This window comes from Sceloporus occidentalis, unplaced genomic scaffold (assembly GCF_023333645.1).
Source record: "Sceloporus occidentalis isolate IW3139 unplaced genomic scaffold, rSceOcc1.0.p SCAF_15, whole genome shotgun sequence".
NCBI classification, from domain to species: Eukaryota; Metazoa; Chordata; class Lepidosauria; order Squamata; family Phrynosomatidae; genus Sceloporus; species Sceloporus occidentalis.
This window is the reverse complement of record NW_028316995.1, coordinates 1-22123: the sequence shown is the minus strand read 5'-3', so window position 1 is coordinate 22123 and position 22123 is coordinate 1. Positions and strand designations below refer to the sequence as shown.

The 22123-nt window shown below is 42.7% G+C and overlaps 1 protein-coding gene across 1 annotated transcript; it reads right to left on the bottom strand.

Moving 5' to 3' along the window:
• Positions 1-1224: 1224 nt before the first annotated feature.
• LOC149303106 (tubulinyl-Tyr carboxypeptidase 2-like) lies at positions 1225-17487 on the bottom strand. Its single transcript, XM_089481579.1, has 6 exons — positions 17402-17487; positions 15935-15991; positions 12721-12795; positions 3536-3917; positions 2874-2980; positions 1225-1297 (listed from the first exon to the last, which is right to left on the bottom strand). The coding sequence occupies exons 1-6, from the start codon at positions 17452-17454 to the stop codon at positions 1225-1227; spliced, it is 747 nt and encodes a 248-aa protein (XP_089337705.1). The 5' UTR covers positions 17455-17487.
• Positions 17488-22123: the final 4636 nt, after the last annotated feature.

The following is a 22123-nucleotide window of genomic DNA, read 5'->3' as shown; positions in this document are numbered from 1 at the left end:
ATATATATATATGATTTAAATGGTGTAATAATGGTATAATGTGTCTATATAGCATAACAGTCATAGAAAGGAAAAGGAGAATCTGCGAACAGGGGCGAAGAATATTTGCGTATTAAAGCATCTTTCCACAAATACTACATTTATAAAGGATTCTCGAAAGGCTCCGTGTTGTTGTTTAACTTTCAGAGTAAAGAACAAAGCTACAGCCTTGCCAAGCTTTATTTGCTTAGTATGTTTTAAGGGTATCATTAACGTTTCCGAAGTGGAACAGCACCTTTACACGGCTGTTTATTGGAAGTACAATAACGGGTAAAAATATATTTATGCATAAAAAAAAAAATCTGCTATGGGTATTTTAACACTTAATGGCGGTGGAGATGTACGCAGACCTCAGGGAGACCCCCTTCCTTCACCTCCTGTCACAGATTTAGATAGCAGACATGGCACCATATATTTCATTCACTATTATAAGAAAAGCAACTCAAGGTCTCCCTGCTTCCTTAGACACAAGGGACGGGCCCCAAATCTCTTACCCCAGGACACAAGATTATGCAATACACGTTGGGGAGAAGTGATGGTGACCAGGTGTGATGGTGACCAGGTGTGATGGGCACCCAAAAACATTTCTGTACAGAGCCTCACGTCCTTTATCTCTTTGGCTCCTCACCGTCCCGGTAACTTGGCATAAGAAATGACATAAGACTTCTCTGTCCCTCTTTTGAAAGATCTTATCTTGAACCAGAAGTTTTCTCGTCCTGGCTACCAAAAGGAAGCCACGGCAGGTTGCATTCTCAGGTCTGTGGCACAGCATTAAAGTGACCTTTTTTGCACTTGATTGTCCACATTACACAAAGATCTCCATTTATTCTCGTCGCTGGTCAACGTAAGGACGCGTTTCCTGGGAATCTATCGTCAGAATCTGTTATTACCATAGAAATGACGTTCACGCATCGCTTACTAAACCCGGTAGCCGTGAAACGCGTGAGGCCAGGACGACGTCCTATAAATATTAGCCAGAAATAAGCGCGCTCAGTGCCGGGTAGAAGATCATCCTTTAGGAAAGCTGGTAAGCTTAATAGTAAAAAAGTGTAAAATGCAAAAATCTTAAATGAAAGCATAAATAAAACGTCATAATAAATAGTCACAAATCTTTAGAAAAAGAACAGGCGGCGGGGTAAAGTGCAACGGGAAGCACCAGGGAATTCTGCTTCTTCCGAAGGGTCTTTAAATCCGAATTTGGTAGCCAACGTCATTCAGGGTGCCGAGGTCCGCTGGTTTCTTGTCTATTCTTGCTGGCCTGGAAGGAGAAGGAACATTATAGAAAACGCATTATGTACTATATGGGAATACTTGGCGAGTCGGGGGTGTATAGAAAATATTTCTCAATGAATGCTGCATGACGGCGTCAGTACTAGTACGGGGGGGCACCTTGCAAGGATTGGAAAGTGGAATATATCATAGTCCTTAGATCACTACAGCTCTCATTGGGCTATTGGGTAGATCTCCCATGATAACCCAGTAGCATCATTTATGTACGAACTAATGACATCATATCCCGATGCTCTACAGGCATCCGAGAAGGAGTTAAATGAGACAAATATCAATGAATTAGACAATAAGTAACGGTGCGGAGTTTCACCCAATACGGCTACGACAAAGTTAAATATGAGCTTTATTCATTTTTTTAAGAAAAAATAAATAAACTACTCCTTAAACATTATTCATTCATTTAAAGTACTTTCATTTCAGAAGTAACACAAATCTCTGTTTTTAAAGCTTCTTCTCTACGGTAGGCAACCTCACCCCGGAGAGGGTCCCCCCCCCTTTTTCTTTTATTGGTTATAATTCAGCCAGAAAAATTCGACCCTTTTAATAAAATGTGTAGTATCCCTTTAAATAACTCCACATTACGCCGTCTCATAAAAACAAACAAACATGGCTTACACGTGTCAATAAAAGAAGGCAGACAGCTGATGTTGGTGGCCCCGGCGTGGGGTGAATAGCCCGGCGCAGGGCAGATCACTGATGCAATGTTTCAGAATAGAAGCCGCTGCTGTTACAAATGACCGCGGCGTACGCTTTAGATATTTCTGGACAGGAGGTGAATGGGGAAGACTTTCGCGCTGCAGTAACCGCTATAATCGTCCCCGGCCCCCGGGCTACGCTGTGATTAGTGTCCGTGGCATGAATTCCGGCTTAAAATACCAGCCGGCTTCTCATTCCCAGCAGCTGCTCCAAGGAAGATGAGGCTGCTTTCTTTCTTTGGTTCTTGGCTCATGCTTAACGACCAGTATTTACAGGAGAAAATAATTCCAGCGGATTCCACTTACAGCGTCGCAGGAATGGACGGGGGGGGGAAATATCATCCTGTGACGCGGCACATACCTCCGCAAGTCCAAATTTAACATCATACTGGCCTTACGTCAGCTAATAACCTTTTGGCCAGCAGAATGGTTGAGATGTAATAAAGCGATATAAAATAATGGAACATAAAATATAAGGGATAAACCCTTTGGCTGTTTTAATAAAAAATATAATAATAATATAATAATATAATGTTATAATAAAATAAAACCGGAATAAACCCCTCGCCTGTTGTAATAAAATAATAATAATATAATGTTAAAATAAAACAGGCATAAACCGCTCTCCTGCCTTCGCGATTTCCCATCATGCCTTGTCTGATTCTTTTCTACTCTTTTCTAAAGCAAGATGGGGGAATACATTCCCTGCTGCGCGCGCTCGTCTGAGCACTTATCAAGTGTGTGAAGCACGGAAGACACTTCCGCTGCTCAGTTCTGCTAAGGTGCGGATACTGAGGATGCTACAGAAGGTCCTTTCTCATACGAAACAATAAGGGATAGAACACTCACGATTTATCTCTCCTGCAGACACGTCTCTGAGGGCTCCCCCTCGGAGGAGATACAGACTTCCCTCTTCTTTCTTTTACAGGAGACTGGGCACTCAAGGATTTCAGTATCTTTAATAGGAAAGAAGAATTGTAGGATTAACATCTGCTGAAAGAAAAGGCATCTAATAGCAGAAAACAGTGACTGTCACTGTATTAACCCCTCACATGCCAAAATATACTCGCCATCGCAATGTCTAAGGCATAAATATTTTTCAAGTCGTTCTAGGACATTTTTAAAGTATTTCTTTTTTTTTTTGCACTCTTGTGTGTACAACATAATAGGTCAAGATTTCAAAAAGATATCAAAACTGGTAGAAACAGAAACATATAATGCGACGGTAGATCAGAGCCATTCGGCCATCTAGACTGTCCTTTTTCCCAGCTGTAAAAACTCAAATCAGTCGTTGGTCTCGTCTTCAGGAGCCATCCCATGCATGTTAAAACCCCTCACTGTATTAACCTCTACCACCTCTGGTGGGAGGCTGTTCCGCTTATCTACCACCCTCTCAGTAAAGCAAGTAAACCATATCAAAATGTTATCATGCTATAAATATTTGTCTTATATATCGCTGTTTTAATGGAGGCAGGTAAAAAGCAATGAGGTTGTAAATGGGAGGCACATACCTTCATCCTCATGTCCCTGGCGTGTTTCTCCAATTCTTTCTTTATGTCGGCTCGCATCATCTTCACCATGTTGATAACTAAATACTTCCACTCGATGGGCTGGAAGGTGTGAAGGTCGTGCGGGACGTATAAGCCAATCTTCACCTTTTTCACCGTGTGAGAATACTTTTTGTAGGACTCCTCAAAGTCAAAGATGAGTTCGCTTAACGTCCGAAACGTCATGGGCTTGTCCATGAGGTCCGATCTTCTGCTCATGCCCAGCGACCCGTAGCGTCCGTTGCAGTGGATGCCGAGCACGACGTGGTGAAAATGGCTTCCTGAGAACTGGGTTTTAAAGCTAATGGGGAAGCGCTCCACGGACTGCTGTCCGTTTGTCAGATAGCTTTAGATAATGCGTTAAGGAGACTAAACAACAGCAAACAGAGAGAGAGCAGAATGTATGGAGCAAATGCATGCCTCAAGCGGATAGCGGAGGTCGCTAAACTAAAGACTGGGATAGAAATAACATAAGTGCATTTTGTAGCAAAGCAATAAAAAGTGTGCGATGTGATTATTATTATCACCTTTAGCTTTTATTTATATAGCATCAGCAATTCCCACAGAGCTTCTTACAGTCCATACATTCAAAGTGTCCGACAATGCTAGAACTGGCAGAGTAAGACAAACCCATACGTTACGTAGAGAACCCCACACACACGCTTACACTCATTATTCAAAAGAATACTTTTCTAAGCAATTTTGGCACACAGCATACAATGGAAAAAAAACCCGGTATGAAGGCTGAACCTACACTATTTAAATGACAATTGCGCTAAAATGTATTTAGACTCCTCTGTGCTGAGTGTTAGTTTTGCCTTTAACCCCTTAATGACAAAGCCCATACATGTACGGGCTCAAAATGCATTGTTTTCAATGGGTTTAGGGACCGCCCATTTTCCTTAAGGGGTTAATGATCGCATTCATTGAAGTTAGAAATTTCTAGACCTGCTCTAAAGAGGTATTATTTTAACATGCGTGTATCTCTCTACAGACACCGTTGAGTTGCTAAAGTGCACACAGCCCCAACTGCCAAGACTGATAACTGAAAACACATGAATTTACCCTTTATTTTATGGTGCTTGCTTGGTTTCCTTTACCATTAAAAACAGAAGTGACATCCGGCACCTAGCAGTAACTTTGGGATCCATGTAATAAATGTTAATACCGTATTTGCTCGATTATAAGACAAGGTTTTTTTCCAGAGCAAATGCTCTGAAAAATACCCCTCGTCTTATAATCGAGGCCGTCTTCTGGGGCCAGGCTGCTTACCGGTGCTTTGGTCGCAAGCAGCGTCTCTGCTACTAGCAGCAGGAGAACAGGAAGCTAGCAGAGTCCTCACATAACTCTACCTCCTTCCTCTGGGGGCGGGGCCCCTGCAGAAGTCTGCGAGTGGGAGATCTGCAGTTCAGGAAAGGGGGTGGGGGAGGGTTTTTGAGCAAGTATGTGTGATTAATGGAATGAATGAGTATTTAATGTTTGTGAATGAGTGTGTGTGTGATAGTAGTGATGGGAAGTTCGGATCATTAAAGTGAATCGGATCATTTCGATTCGTTCACTGAAATGATCCGATTCATGATCCGGATCTTCGGATCACTCAGTGTGTCTGCACGGAGTTACTGTTTTCCAGTAACTCCGTGCAGGCACACTAACGATTGGCCCCGCCCCTTTCATTATGAATCCTCCCCCCTGCCTCCAGTGATGTCAATGAAGGCAGAGAGTCGTTCAAAGATTCGGATCTTACAGGGATCCGAATCTTACAGTGATCCGGATCACTGTAAGATCCGGATCATTGTAAGATCCGGATCATTGTAAGATCCGGATCTTTGAACGACTCTCTGCCTTCATTGGCATTGTAATCATTCAGAGAATGTCACCATACTGTTATAAATAATACATTCATAATCACTGCCCCCAGGATTTACATTCCCCTTTACCTGCAACTGCACCTTAAGCTAACTTTATTAAATTAATTAAATTAACCCTCACCATTAAATTAACCCTAAACACCCCATCAACCATGACTGCCCTAAAATTAACCCTTAACACCCCATCAACCATGACTGCCCCTAAAATTAACCCTTAACACCCTATTAACCATAACTGCCCCCAAATTAACCCTAAACACCCCATTAAGCATAACTGCCCCTAAATTAACCCTAAACACCCCGTTAAGCATAACTGCCCCCAAATTAACACTAAAGACCCCATTAAGCATAACTGCCCCCAAATTAACCCTAAACACCTCATTAAGCATAAATGCCCCTAAATTAACACTAAAAACCCCATTAAGCATAACTGCCCCCAAATTAACCCTAAACACCTCATTAAGCATAACTGCCCCTAAATTAACACTAAAGACCCATTAAGCATAACTGCCCCCAAATTAACCCTAAACACCTCATTAAGCATAACTGCCCCTAAATTAACACTAAAGACCCCATTAAGCATAACTGCCCCTAAATTAACACTAAAGACCCCATTAAGCATAACTGCCCCTAAATTATCCTTAAACACCCCATTAAGCATAACTGCCCCCAAATTAACACTAAAGACCCCATCAACCATACCAATTTATTAGGTAATTTATCTGGAGTACATGCAATTAATTTAGGGGCAGTTATGGTTAATGGAGTATTTAGGGTTAATTTCAGGGGCCGTTGTGGTTAATGGGGTCTTTAGGGTTAATTTCAGGGGCCGTTATGGTTAATGGGATCTTTACGGTTAATTTCAGGGGCAGTTATGGTTGATGGGGTATAAGGGTTAATTTTATGCTGATGATTGAGGGTTAATTTAATTAATTTAATAAAGTTAACTGTAGGTGCAGTTATAGGTAAAGGGGGGCAAACTCAGGGGAATCTAAATCCTGGGGGCAGTGTGAACATTATTAATGTATTTATTTATAAAAGTATGGTATCAGTGATTTTCTCTGAATGATTCGAATCTCTGTAAGATTCGGATCCTTGTAAGATCCGGATCCCTGTAAGATTCGAATCATTCGACTCTTCGGTTCATTCGACTCTTCGGTTCATTCGACTCTTCGGTTCATTCGACTCTTCGGTTCATTCGACTCTTCGGTTCATTCGACTCTTCGGTTCATTCGACTCTTCGGATCATTCGACTCTTTGAACGAATCTCTGACTCTATGAGTCATCGTTCCTGTGAGAATTAATGAGCTGTAACCTGACCCCAGAGTGCTCTGCAGATGACTCACAGCTCTAGGATCAGGTTACAGCTGCATGATGATTCACAGACTGAACAGCTACAAACGAATCGTTCAGTCTAGTGAACCGACTCATCCGGATCACTAAAAAGAACCGGATCAAATGAACGATTCGTTCATGATCCGGACATCACTATGTGATAGCATGGATGTGTAAGGGGGGTGGTGGTGGTAGCATGGCATAGGGAGGCTGTAATCCCACTACTATCATCCCCAGGTTCCAGCATGTACTGGCTGCCTTGGCTTGATAGGAGTGTGATTGCTGTTAGCAGTTATATATATATATATATACCTCCAGAAATGCATTTTAACCCCCTATATGCCACTCAGCCCCATGCCTCTATATGCCACTCTGCCTCCAGAAATGTCTTATACCCTCCTATATGCCACTGTGCCCCATGATATGCCTTTTAACCCCCTATATGCCACTCAGGCATATCATGGGGCAGAGGGGCATATAGGGGGTTAAAAGGCATATCATGGGGCACAGTGGCATATAGGAGGGTATAAGACATTTCTGGAGGCAGAGTGGCATATAGAGGGTTAAAAGGCACATCATGGGGCAGAGTGGCAAATAGGGGGGTATAAGGCATTTCTGGGGGCAGAGTGGCAAGCCTGGGGGCAGATGTGCATAACTGGGGGGGGCAGGTTGACAAATAAAAGGAAATAAAAAATATATATTTTTCTCAATCATAGCTTTTATTAAATATGAAAATTAGTTTACATGAATTAATATTTATTAGTAAAACTTTTTTCCTATAGGGTAGTCTCATATTCAGGCTTTTTGTTTTTTTCCGAAATTAATATTTTGATTTTGGGGGGTCGTCTCGTAATCAGGGTCGTCTTATAATCGAGAAAATACGGTATTACTATTATTAATTATTATTACACAAACTGCATTTACACAATCTCAACAGTAGGTGGTGCTCATGATTTAAGACATTTGATTGGAAGCACAGAACTCCACGGTGGGTGATATTTATTGTATGTCATAGAGACAATTTCCTGCGATAAAAGGGTTAAAAATGACCTATTTCCATATGCAAACACACAAACAAAGGTGAGTTTTCCGTAGTAATCTAAATGTTGCAGTTCACTTATACTCACAACCGAGCAGCCTCTTTAGAAAATGCAGAATATTTCCAAAAAATATACCAAAAATAGAGTAGCACAACCTAAAAAGCATTAAATGTATAAAAAATCTGATTCCCGGGTTGCTGCTAGAATAATAATGACCAATAAGTAGACAAAACAAAGCAAGAATTTAGTGAATACTATTCATAAAACACCTATAGAAACGGGTCAGATGCAACCAGTAAGATAAACAAGTTCATCCACTTTGCTGCCAAAGAGTTTAACCCTGTATGTATATCACCGAGGCGCTACGTTTACGCTACATCTTCTGGGCCTTTGTTTACCGCGCTAATAATGACACCCATTGAATGGACGGAAGCATTTGGCCGGCTAGAAAATTCCCCAAGGATGTTCAGAAAACCAAAAGCCGGACCTGCGCCCATAACGTGCGAACCTGCACAAGGAAAGGCACTTAACTCTTTAAATGCCGGAGAGCCAAGTAAAGCAATGTAATTATGAGCTAGAAAAATATAACAAGCAACTGAACATATAAAAGTACAAAGACATTATATATATATATATATATATATATATATATATATAATTATATACTCTCCTGATATACTGATATGCAGAGTATTATAAAGCTGCCTTGGAAATGCAGTATGTATATATATATATATATACACACACACATATATATATATATATATAATCTACAAACCCTGACACTGTATTCTCAGTATTTCAAACATTACACCAATAAAAGCCTTTGTATTTAGGGCTCTTTCCTCCGGCTGTAAGTTGGATTTTGACTTAATGTGTTTATTTGAAACAATAGTTCCGTGAAGATTTTTTCACTTTTTCCATGTAATTTGTTAGCGTCTCGAATGCCCATCTGTTAGCAGAACACAAAGACTTCAGTGACCTCTTCCCACGCATGTAACTCCCACCCGTCCACCACCAGCACCCTCTCGCACCAATACAATGCACCGCGCGGGTACAACGAGGAAAACAGATGCTTCACAGGAAGGAGACCTCCGATGTTCTAATGAAAGCGCGTAACGCGTCCTCAAAAGGACCGCTGGGAATAGTGGATATTTACGGAAACGTTAGTTAACCCAAGAAGGGTGGGTTCAAGGGGTGGAAACGAGGTCTGGGTAGCCTTGTTGGATAGACCGGCCTCAGTCTAATAGATCTATCGGACCCGTTCTTCACCAAATTCAGCAGTCAGTGGGGAAGCTGTCCAAATGGGTCCAGCATAAGTCAAGAGTGAGATGTGGGTCCCCCATTCCCATCAGGAAAGGACCCAGTGGAGGGTGGGCGCAGAGCCGTATTCTAGCCAAGGGTAGGAAGTTGGGGGGGGGGAGCAGTCGGCCTGACGCAAGACTGGGGGGGCATATGACCCTCTGGAGCAATCACCAATTGGACCCCCACCAATATGCCGCTGCTCAACAAGCTGGTTGCAGAGGAGATTACTGCTCTACCCAACTGGCCCATTTACACTATGGAGGACTGTGCCGAGCCAGAGTAGCCTCCATTAAATGCATTAAAAGGCAGCGTGTGCCATTAAGACACGGAGCACCAGGATATGATGTCATATCCAAGAGCTACGCAGTGAGGATGGCGGGCACTGCAACGGATCAGGCCACTGGATACAGCAAGGGCTCAATAGTCCAAGTGGGCTTTTGCCACTTAATTAATCCTTTGGTCTATAAACAAACATAGCGACGAACCGACATCCCGGCACAACTGGGTAACAGCGATCCCTGCCGAGATGCCTTCTACAACCAGGGAGACCACCCGGTACAGCCTACAGGCGACCTGTGACCTCGCTGAACTAGGCAATAAAATCTAAAGCTAAAGGAGACAACAGCAGTAGGTTTCTAAGAGATGAATGAAGCACAGCAATTAAAGAGTCTTTTCCCAGGTAGCCCAAAACCCTCCAGCCAACTCAACAAACAGGGCTGCAGAAACGTCGGCGACAGTATCCGGCCAGTGACCTTATTAAAGTGACATCTCACTAATCTGCTCATCCCCCATATACCGCGAAGAGCCGACATTCGTATCCTAGCAACCGTGAAGCTGTATACACATGATGAAAGCCACGTCGCTCGATGGGATTCCACGGAAGAGCCTCGGGGTGTTAGAGAACATAGCAGAAATACAGTGTCCGTGGCGCTTTAAAAGATTTTTTGGCAACGTGTACATATATCGCTAGAAAATGCATAAATCAAAAGATATTTTAAACTCCAATCACTTGGCTGTTGATCCATACATTTGCGAGCAGTTTGTATGAATCACGTTTGCACGAATGCAGATAGACAACGGACACGACGACTACACCTTGGGACAACCGAACAGCGGCCGGTCGTAATCGGCAGTTGGGAAGCTTGTTTGGCTTTTCATGTAAACTCAATAAATTGCAAATTAAAAACAAAAAAAAGTGACTTGCCCGCCAGCTTTTTTCAATTTTTCATTTGCTTTGTGACGCTTTCTACACAGAAGCAGAATCTGATGGCGGAAAAGGACCATTAACATCTTCTGAGGTCCAGATCTATGGCTCCTTCTCCTCTCCTCCCATTCCTTGTGTCTTGTATTTATACGTCTATAATTATCTTTTAATTAGATCGAATACTTTTACTGTTCTACTACAAAAGGGTTAAGCTTCTACATATCTCATATTTACACGTATATGGAAGTACATCCCGTTCCAAAACCACAGGCATCACTAAGGAGCTGGATCCCTCTTTACGGCTACAACGGCTTCCGCCCTTCTGGGAAGGATTTCCACTAGATTTTGGGGAGTTTCTGAGGGAATTTTTGCCTATTCACCCACTTGTGAGGTGTCCTACGACAGCACCACGGTTAACGTCACCGAGCTCTTCCGCACGCCCCGTTCTACTGCCAGTGCTGGTCTATAGAGATGGCTGCCGGTGTGCTGATTTCATATGCCTGTTAGTAATGGGTGTGGAAGAAACACCTAAATTCAATATTCGGGATGGATGTGATATAGCAGGGGTGTACAACCTGCGGCCCTCCAGCTGCTGCAGGACTACATCTCCCATACTCCCTTAGCTGAAAGAGCATTATGGGAGATGTAGTCCTGCAGCAGCTGGAGGGCTGCACATTGGACGCCCCTGTCATATAGAGATGTCAAAATGGGTTTGTCTGAAAAGAATGCTATGAATTTAAAATATTCAAGAATTCTAGAAGGAGATACGCTCAAAATGAACCAAAATGCCATTTTTAACCCATAAGCTCGTGTGACAAGGGCTTCGGAATACTCCGTGACCTGCCTCGCCTCTTTATTTGCAGAATTGTTAATTCTATCATTCCAGAAGAATCCTGTCGCAGCTGGAAGTAGCAGCAGATTACGGACTGTATTTCTCATCGTGTCTTTCCCCTTAGAGAGGCATTAAGAATTTGGAGAGGTTAAATCACGGGGTTGCCATGTGAACAAGATCTTGGCAAAAACAAAAGTGCGCTCACGAGTTCAGATACCGTCTTTAAGGTCCCCTGGTGTATCCGAGGGCTTCCTAAAGACCCGAACACCTACATGATCAGCGGCGGGGATTTCTAGATTTATTTATTTTGAAAACTGGAAGATTTAATAAATAATTTAGAAAAAATGACAGCTTTCGAAAAGCGACGCACGCCTTCTAACGTTTGCCCTATTTGCCCCGTAAATGCCAAGGACAGATGAAATTGTTTCCAAATTCAAGAGAAGTACATGAATATAGTATTAGTTATTTTTAATTTGGATTAGCTGTGTGTGGATTCCAATGCATACAAAATATTCATGAGAAGGGCTTCCATTTTCAGGACAAAAGCAATAAATAGTTGGGGCAGCTATTCGAAATACGAAAGAAAATCACAGTAAAATGCTGAATATTCTCTTGTCCTGGAGTATAAAAAGTCCTTAAAGTGGTTAAGAGTCTGTTGTTCCCATTTTAGGAATAGGGGAAGATCTCCTGAACAGATCTCTGCTTTATCTCCAGCTTGGAACTGGTCCCAGAACAAGCTGAGGTTTAGGATGACCTCAAATAAACCAATTTAAGGAACTCTGTGTTCATAGATTCATTGTCGCACCCTACATGTATCCAAATGAACACTATTCCATGTACTTTATCACAGGAAAGCTGAACAGAAGTAAATGCATTTACGTGGAATGACGTTCCTACCTGGAGGTTCTTCAGTTCCAGGGCTTGGGTTCTGGTCACCACCAGCCATGATATTATGACATAAAACAGTTAGATTGCCGACGTTCACCCACCAAGCGATAGCGTATGAAGGTTGGTTCATTTCATTGTAATAAGGGTTCCTTAGAGCACACTCATCAGGAACCATGAAGAAGAGAACAACCAAGCAACAAAAGCTCGTGGTGAGGTCTTTCTAGCACTAGCGATGGACATTCAAGTCACCCAAGTGAGGTCTATTCACTAAAGAGATAGAATTGAGAGGACACTTTGCAGGAGGGTTGTGTTTCAGCTCCTTAACCTCGTTATACATTATCAAGGTACAACCCCATGACCCCTGCTTCAGGAAGAACATGGCTGACCCTTTATAATGTATAGTTAAACCGGCTAGGTTTCTCCAAAGTCTCCTCATCCATTAAATCATACATTATACAGGGGCCAGCTCGGGCCAGTGTTGGCCTTTTATAATGAATAGTGAAGAGTGCTCTCCCTACTGTAAAAAGACCCCTCTGAGATCAGAGCCAGATGGCCCGAGTATGGCTACTGGGTGACGGGGCGACCCCAACTACTCACCTATAGGGAAACCATATGGACCCTACGGGTGCGGTGGATGCATTACTTCTGATGCATTTATAAAATTCTGAAAAGGATACATGGCCAGGATGACGGCTTCCAGGCATTTTATGGGTAAGGATTCTCTGGTCATCTCCCGCGCAGTCTCCATTAACCTGTGAAGAAAGCGGATGAACCTCAGTACGGATCCAGAAATGCCCCGGAGCACCAAACGCACAACGTCATCCCAACCACAAGACCGTCTTTATCTCAGGGCCGTCTCCCCGGCCGCAGCTTTATAGTCACAAGTCCTGTATTTAGAGTTATCGGCAGAGAATTTGTCTTTATTCACGGAGGGGATGTTATTATTATTTATTGTTTTATGTAGCGCCATCATATTCCACAGCGCTGTACAATGGGATGTTACTTTGTTACTAAGATGCTAAAAAAATTCCGTTACCAGCTGATGATTTCAACTAAATTGTGTGATTTTATGATTTTATAGGATACGAGAACTAATTTGGAGTTGCCTGATGTTTAAAAGGTGCTGTTCCACTTAGACACAATCATTTCTTGCACTCTCTAGCACAGACCTGGGCAAAGCACGGCCCGCGGGCCCACATCCGGCCCGCTGAATAGCTCGGACCGGCCCGCAAAGAGTGTCCTGGTGACTCACCAATGAGTCCGGTGTCCCCCCCCCGCCCCGGTCACTTACCTTAAACTCCTGTGTTGGAAGCGTTTGTCTCGGGTGCCGGCGCTTTACGCTGGGCGCCGGCATATGACGTCAGACGCCAGCGATCAGCAGTGAAGCGCCGGCACCCGAGACAAACGCCTCACGCTTCCCACACAGGAGTTTAAGGTAAGTGACCGGGGCGGGGGGGGAGATCCTGAGAAGGGGGGTTAGGGAGTTAGAGGGGAGATACTGAGAAGGGGGGTTAGGGAGGGAGGTCTTACTGTGTGTGTGTGTCTTACTGTGTTTGTGTGTGTGTGTCTTACTGTGTGTGTGTGTGTGTGTGTGTGTGTGTGTGTCTTACTGTGTGTGTGTGTGTGTGTGTGTGTGTCTTACTGTGTGTGTGTGTATCTTACTGTGTCTGTGTGTGTCTCACTGTGTCTGTGTGTGTCTTACTGTGTCTGTGTGTGTCTTACTGTGTCTGTGTGTGTCTCACTGTGTCTGTGTGTGTCTTACTGTGTCTGTGTGTGTCTCACTGTGTCTGTGTGTGTCTCACTGTGTCTGTGTGTGTCTTACTGTGTCTGTGTGTGTCTCACTGTGTCTGTGTGTGTCTCACTGTGTCTGTGTGTGTCTTACTGTGTCTGTGTGTGTCCTCACTGTGTCTGTGTGTATCTTACTGTGTCTGTGTGTGTCTCACTGTGTCTGTGTGTGTCTTACTGTGTCTGTGTGTGTCTTACTGTGTCTGTGTGTCTCTCACTGTGTGTGTCTCACTGTGTCTGTGTGTGTCTTACTGTGTCTGTGTGTGTCTTACTGCGTGTGTCTTACTGTGTTCATAGCTTATTCAGTTATTGTAATAAATATTTTAGCCCATTTTTTAGCTCAAAATATTTTTTCCTTTTTTTTTCTCCTCTAAAATCTAGGTGCGTCTTATCAGCAGGTGCGTCTTATAGAGCGAAAAATACGGTATGCACTCCGAAGCCTTGTTCATTTTGTTCACTTCTGTGCTGTGCTAATAGTTATTCAGGCCTTACTTATTCAAGCACCTCTACCAATGACGTAGGCTTGAATAACTTTATTAAACAGCACATAAGTTAACAAAATGGACAAGGCTTCGGAGTTTGTAGTTTGTAGAGGTCTGGCCCTCTAAAACCATTCCAATTTCTCATGTGGCCCCATGGGAAAATTAATTTCCCACCCCTGCTCTAGCATGTTAAGCCATTAAACCTTAGCAGATTGGTCCTTTCAATTTTTTTGTTTGTATGGCAACAACCTATCACTGCTTGCTTTTGTGACACGTGACATCTAAATATCTAAAAGATATTTTCTTTTAATGCTGACGTCGTAGAAGTTAGAATCTACGGAATAATCATACTATACATACTGTATACGGTATGTTTGCTACTGTTATATTGTTCTATAATGCAAATATTGTTGTTTTCTTATTATTTGTGTTCTGCAGAGATTCACTAAGTGGCCCTTTGTTTTCTTTTTCTTTCAATATAATCCATAGAATAAAGGATATTGAGATCAATGTCTCAAAAACCCTTCCAAGCAACAGCTCACATGTAAGCAAAGCAGGCAGTATTACATGATGCGATGATGTAACTCAATCCCCTCGCCGACTTAAAACGATTTCAGATAAAGAAAAAAGGGCCACAGATATTAAATAACCGGATAGCCAGGTTGGTGTCAGAAGGGGACACTTTTGATGCGGCACAATTGTTGGATCTGCTCGCAAGTAAAATAAACAGCTTATAGAGAGAATAAAGCACATAAAAAGATGTAAATATTGTGCTAGCCGATTACACGCAGATGTATAGATCAAAAAGAAGAAGGTTTTATTTGTTCCTTCTGATTAGATGTGATATATGCTGCCCGGCACCATTAGAAGCTGGATAAAAAAACAAATTACGGGATGTCGCCAGTCTAGTTCAGCCAAGTAACTTGAAAAAATATCTCTTTTGATCTATACATAAGTTTTCTATTCTGAAAAAGCAGGGTTTTTATCCTAAACCGTTTCTCAATAAAAAAAATAGAATAGAATAGAAAAAAAAAAAGAATTACCATAACCCAGTGTTCTGTTTCTGTTATTTTATAATAGAAACAAAAGGGCTTTTCGATTGGGGAAGAGATAAAGCTGATAGTGGCCGATGTGACCCCAGTTTAAAGGGAAAGTCTCACGGAAACAAATATTTTCAGACCCGAGGCAGCCATTGTTGTCAGTCATGGGATATTTTGGGCCACTTTCCCTGCTCAGTCACCGCACTGAGCTGATTCTTTATGGCAACGCTAATGAAGTCCCTTCCTACAAAGACTTTCATTAGTCCAGCTGGGGTGATTAAGACTGAGCCATTCCATTATTTATCACAGGCAGCATGAGGAGGAGTCAGGGAGTCTAGTAGACTGGGATAAGATAACTGAGAGAGAACTCATAAAATGGCCAATATGCAGCTGACTGAAAACATATCACACAAAAACTGGAACCGTTTAAAAAAACAAAAAGGGAACAGCCCATTTTTGGGGAAATTTATTTACATTTAAAAAAGTGTTGGGACTTCCCCTATAATAACAATACAGTAAATAACGAAGGGGCCTGAAACACATGCATACAAAAACAGTAAAGTGAATAATAACAGGATTCCTACCCGCTTATTGGTCTTGTTTTTCGAATTTCGAAGAACTGAGTTCCCGTGTGATTATATCTGTATTTCTGACATTAGGACAAATAAAACCTGCATAGGAGAAACTTTAAAAACATTCTGACACACAATGGGTTAAGCAAAAGCGACTTCCAATCAACCCCACATCAGATGATCTATTATCACATTACATCGGCCCCACAGGGTTCACCTCCTCCCAGCATTTGGGATAATATTATACCAAAGATCCATAACGGAATCTGTTCTACTCGGTAATAGATGTGAACGCGGCCCTCAAAATACCGCGCAGGCGGCTGTCCATAACCTGTTTTTTTTTAAAGACTCAGACCTTAATCAGTCGTTGGTCTCGTCTTAGATTCAGGAACCATTTGCCTGCACATGCATGTTTAAATTCCTTTAGTTTATTAACCTCTACCAACTCTGCTGGGAGCCTATTCCACTTATCTACCACCCTCTCAGTAAAGTAAAAAAAAGAAAATTGCATGTTTGAGGATGACATTTAAGTATCTTCTAGTAAAAACACCTAAATCTGAACATGTGAGATGCTGCCCTCGTTCCTGAGGTCTTGGTGGCAAGAAGGATGAACCAGCAGCTGTTTCTCAGCATGAAGCGGAACCCCGTTGGGCAGCTGCTCGCTGCCTCCTGACGGCTGGCATTTCTGCCGGATCCTCCCAGGCTAATATTTCAAAAGACAGGCTTAAAAAAAATGGCAAAGAGCGAAAAATAAATGGAAGATCCAGAACGGGGAAGGAATGTTTCTGGCCGCTGTGTTTTTTGGCACCAGGTAACCAAAAACGTCGGTAACCAGGAGTTCCGCATATGTGATGTCCTAGCTGGAAAATCTAAGTCTAAAAAACATAAAAAATAACAAATACATAGGAAAAAAAGGAATATTTTGGTGCTGCGCTCCATTATGAATTTATCTGCGTGTGACAGCCCCCCCGTAAGTGTAACTCGAGTTGGAAGAGAATCGGAAAGTAGATCCGCAGGAATCCAGCTGTCGGACCGGTTCCTGCCGGCGATTTTGCACGGACTGGGCCCAAACGCAGCCAAATACTCAGCAGCTCCCCCTCCCATGGAAAACACGAGAGCGACGCACCGAAACGCGTACAAGAAGGAACAGAGGAGTCAAACACCATACGGACCAAGAAAACGCCAGCATCCAAACCACAGACGATCTAAACCTTCACTGAGGGTGAGCATGAAAAAAAATCTACATGTAATATGTTAATGTATACATGCATGCGCGTTGGCACGCTCGCTAGGCGTGCTGGTGCCAAGGCCACCATCGCCGGCTGAACTGGCGATGAAATGAAAAGGGGTGAGGCCTGGGTCTCCTGCAGAGTATCTCACATAGAATTTCCCAGCCACTTATAAGACATTTGGCCCAGGATGTAATAAAAGGCATCCACTACTCCTTTAATAACGTAGGTCAAAGGTCATAAAGGATACTGCAGCAATTTCATGTATCGCTGTACGGCCTGGAGCCAGTCTGGGATAGACATGGATGCCCTGTAGGTTGGTACAGCTGGCACCGAAGGCTGCGGAGAGAAGAAAGAAAACACAATTACACTTTACGACACGGGTTCATGGAAAGTTGTATGATCAGTGTATGTAGCGTGATGATCCCGTTATAGAACATGGATCTTACATATGAAGATGTGCTCTACAGGACAGAATTAAAACCCCAGCCTTCTGAACCAACAACAAAGCATATGGTGGCATCTCGGTGATCGATCAGAGTTTGGCTCTTAAACATACCCACTGCTGCCAACAATGCAGCCACTTCTGCTTATATAACACAATCCCTACTGCAGCTTCTCCCTAAATCAATATTTCAGTTACATATACAGTCCTACAAACTTTCCTGTCAACTCTCCCTTTAGTGAATACACCCCTTTTTCTTTCTATTCTTCATGATCCAAAAAAAAAAAAAAAACAACCCATCCCGTCATCCATTTCTCCAAGTCCCGGTCTTCCCCAAACTGTCCTATTTCGATCATAAATATGATTTGTGAAAAGTGGTAGATACGCGAGACCGCTTTCCAGCAGAAATGATACAGATTAAGACAATGATAAAAAGCAACTATGGGAATAAGTAAGATTTAACAACTTTAATAATTTAATATCAGGAGATTTAATAATAAGAGACAGTCTAGCAACAAATTCTATATCTCCGTCTAAACAAATCACTCCGTCCAGCATCCGCATTTCAAATCATTATTATCATTGATCCCTCCATCTCCGGCGTCACAATCACGCCATTTATGACATCATCATCGCCGATAACACCCCCACCCATATAATTATCCTGCACATAAGTCTCCCGTTCCACGCCTCTCAACGCTCCTGCCTCTGGACAAGGGTAATAATCACTGAGCGGGGAATGAACGTCATTACGAATTCCCTTCACATCTGCAGAACAGACCCGCATCGCCAATAAGTCACTGGAGGGGACGCCTTTTTATTCCTCGCACATAATCTTAGCTAGCGGCGATTCCCAAAGAATAACAAAGACGACGATATCACTGCGATATACAATAAATCATTATATACTGCATATGCTATAATCACATAACACTCTTTATTCCACCACTGACGGACTAACCGATACATTAGGTAAAGAGAACCCAACACACACGCTTACACTCTAGATGTGAATTACCCTTCATGCCGCCCTGTGCACACACGCCAACACCACGGATGTGCCCCCTGTTCATCAAAACACATTGCCTTACATAAAAATACACAGATAGGTATTATTTTGGGACAGAATGCAGCAATAAAGCGTTGCGTGCAGCGAGTCCTGCTGAAAAGGTGTTACATTTATCACCTCGAAGACTTTCAAACCAGACACCTACAAATTCTACATTCAATGTGCGTGACGAGCGTGAGATTTACACGCCGCCGGCAGCGTATGTCAGACCGACCCGGAGAACGAGGATCTTTATAAACAGCAGAGGAAGGGCAACTCCTGCTGGCACTCCAGAAACACTACGGGGAATGGGTTCAATGTGAAAATAAGACATGCGCAGAAGCGGAGCCATATTCAGATCTCACATCCCAATCAAGCAAATGAGTGACCTTATATCACAAATAAACAAGTTCGAACACGGCATAGGTACTCTTTACCACCCATCGCAATTCTAACCAGTCCATGGGGCAACTGACAACTACCCCCTCCGCCCGGCCCAGCTTGCCCCTGACTACTCTCCCCATAACCAGCAGCCGTCTCTACTTTTCAGGCATTCTCAAATCCATGTATAGTAACCCATGACACATAAATGTATAACTTTCTTCTGTAAACCTTTTGGAATCTCTTCCTTACAGTGGAAGCCGGCCAGAGGTAGGTAGGAATGAGTCCACTAAAAAAGTAGTATAATTCCAAAGTTACCAACAATCCTTATCTAATTGGGACAGTCCTGAATTTGTGGAACTTGTATTCTATTGGTAGCTTTGCAATGGCACTGTGCATGTACAGAGGTATGCGACTGAGCTTCCCACTCGAGTACAGCATGATGTCACACCTGTTCATGTGGGCGGAGACGCGGCATGATGTCACTTTGGCTGCCACACCAAGCAGGTGACACCGTAGCAGAACTCCATCTCCCTGATTATTTTTTTAACTTTATATTTGCCCTAAAAACAGTATTTTAAAATCTATGCAAAATGATAAACCCTTATAAACGCCGACAATATTGCAATTCAAACAGTTTAGTTATTTACACTAAATAACCCCATGTGATGGTGATTACTGATTAAAAGAAACAATATATATGTATCAGAGACCCTCATATATATATATTTCGTTATATATTTATAACTTCCAGGCATCATGGCCTAATTATTGCCATTAGCGCATCTCTTCCTTATCGTTAAGTTGCTGATCATTGTTGACTGGTTCAGGCAGCCTTTGTGAGGGCAAGGAGAGGAAACAGGAGAGAACAAGACAGGAAGTGATTCGATAAAGATGGCGGTGCCGCACGCAGTCACAGATCTCAGCTTTTATACCAAATATCTATAAAATAGATACCCGAGTAAGAAGCATAAATGAAATATAAATGAAATATATTCACTACGGCTACATGTCCAAAAGTAAACGTTTTTGGTACGGGATTAAAAATGGAAACTCGCGGAACAAAAAAAAAAAAGTTCAAAATTAATACATTTCGAAGGAAGGCCGGCGGATTAACTAGCAGCTGCGTAATCCATATGAAGCTTTCCTGCTGGCGACATCCAATTCCCAATTATACTTTGTGTTCCACGTGAGCATTGATAATATTATTAACACAGAAAACAGTGAGAAAAAAAACAGCTAAAATGGGAAAGAATTTGGAAAAACGTGTCTTTTTATGTTTTTATGCTTCTAGGTGGCTGTGAGATTATTTTTTTCGGCATTTTTACACACATTTACACAGAGTTAATTAGCGCTCCTGGTTTAATACGCATATATTAGCGCATCAGGCTGCTTCCCACGTTTGTAATTTGCATTTAAGACAAAGAATATTTACAACCTCACACTTTTTAAATAAGATCCCATAACTGGCAACCTTTCCATCACGTAAAGATACAATATATACTTAGATCATGCCTTACAGACAAAATATATATATACTGCGACAAATGGCTATTTATGTCTTAACCCCTTCATGACAATGCATTGTTTTTAATGGGTTTAAGGACAACCCGGTGTCCCTAATCCTGAGAAATATCTGTTGATATTTTCGGTCCGGTGACCACGAGATGATTCAATGCAAATCCCCACTTCTTTATTTTCTTAAAGAGGAACTCCAACTAAATGATTTTATTACTAGTATCAGATTAAAAATATGATCTCAATATGTTTGTGCTGTTTTCTGTCCGACACTGTTCTAGTTGTGGCATAATATAAATGTTTTCAGGCAGCTGTGTATTAACCATTTGCGTGTGTTCTAGATCAGTCATCTGAGAACAATCTACTATGGCCTGTGATAAGTAACAGAATGGCTCAGTCTTAATCATCCAGCTGGACTTCCTGTTGAGAAATGTACATCATTAGCATTGCCATAAAGCATCGGCCCAGTGTGGCGTTTGAGCCGGGGGAATTCACCCAACATATCACATGACCCACGGCAATGGCGGCCTCCACGCAGATAAAGGGAGTTTATTGAAACAAAATGAGATAAAGAGCGGCTTCTTTGTTACACTCTGGGGAGTATTACTAGAAGGTGATACATACTAGAGAATTTTATTGCACTGCGTCAGATATTCGATTAAACCGAAATGTCTTCGAACAGGAGACTCGTCTATTGTGGGCCAGAATGCATATGTTCTACGAATGGTGTGCTATGCTAGACAGTACACAGGCCACGCACACGGAAAGCCACGGAATATAGAACCCTAGACGAGATGACCCTGATATTCAATGAATCATTTTCCTAGGCTGTCCAGACTGGCCATCGGGCTAACTGGGCAAATGCCTAGTGGGCAGGTGTCTGACGGCGCTGCCTACTTACAGACCATGGCAGATCTGGCCCATTAATGTGCCGGCATCGGCAGAATGCACACAATGAGACATTGTAACCGCAGCGCATGTATCCAGCTGGCACCATGCCGCTGGCCTTAAAGCGCCAGGACGGCTCATAGTCCCCAGCCCGGCCCTGGTCCTAGGGCTAGGCAAAGAGTCCTTAAAAAAACAACGGTGTTCATAATAGGCCTTTAGGAGGTCATGGTGCATACGACACGTTACATTCTATGTCACACGGTACATACGGTTCTTGTTAGGAAGATGGGGCAAAAACCGGTAGCTTATTTACTGAACTGACAGAAAGGAATGAAACCTTATTTTCTTTGTATAAATAAAGGTTATTTGGATGGTTTTTGGCCTGAGGGTTGTTCCTGGCTGTTACAGGGTTTGTTAGAAGCACATGAGTTAACCCCACGGTCTCGTTATACTGCAACCAGGATATGAGCTCAGCTCACGGGAGAAACATGTTACACGCTACACATCCTCCGGCAAACAGGGCTGACTGATCACGTAAACCATATGTTTGCCTTTCCGGCTGTTTTTTGCAGAAAAGTTCAGAGGTTAAAGAGTTACTGTGAGTCAGAATGAAGCATCGTATCAGCGGACAGGTCCGGCGTGGCGAGGGAAACACAGACGGCCTACACTGAAAAAAGGAGAACAAATGAAGA

What these genes read in the sequence shown, in the direction of transcription:
- LOC149303106 (XM_089481579.1), bottom strand. Translation starts at nt 17,454, where the DNA reads ATGTCTATCCCAGACTGGCTCCAGGCCGTACAGCGATACATGAAATTG. An exon ending in GAAGCCGTCATCCTGGCCAT is followed by an intron (nt 3,918 to 12,720) that starts GTATCCTTTTCA and finishes CATTATCTAAAG; the next exon opens with CTATCTGACAAACGGACAGC. An exon ending in CCAGGGACATGAGGATGAAG is followed by an intron (nt 2,981 to 3,535) that starts GTATGTGCCTCC and finishes TTCCTATTAAAG; the next exon opens with ATACTGAAATCCTTGAGTGC.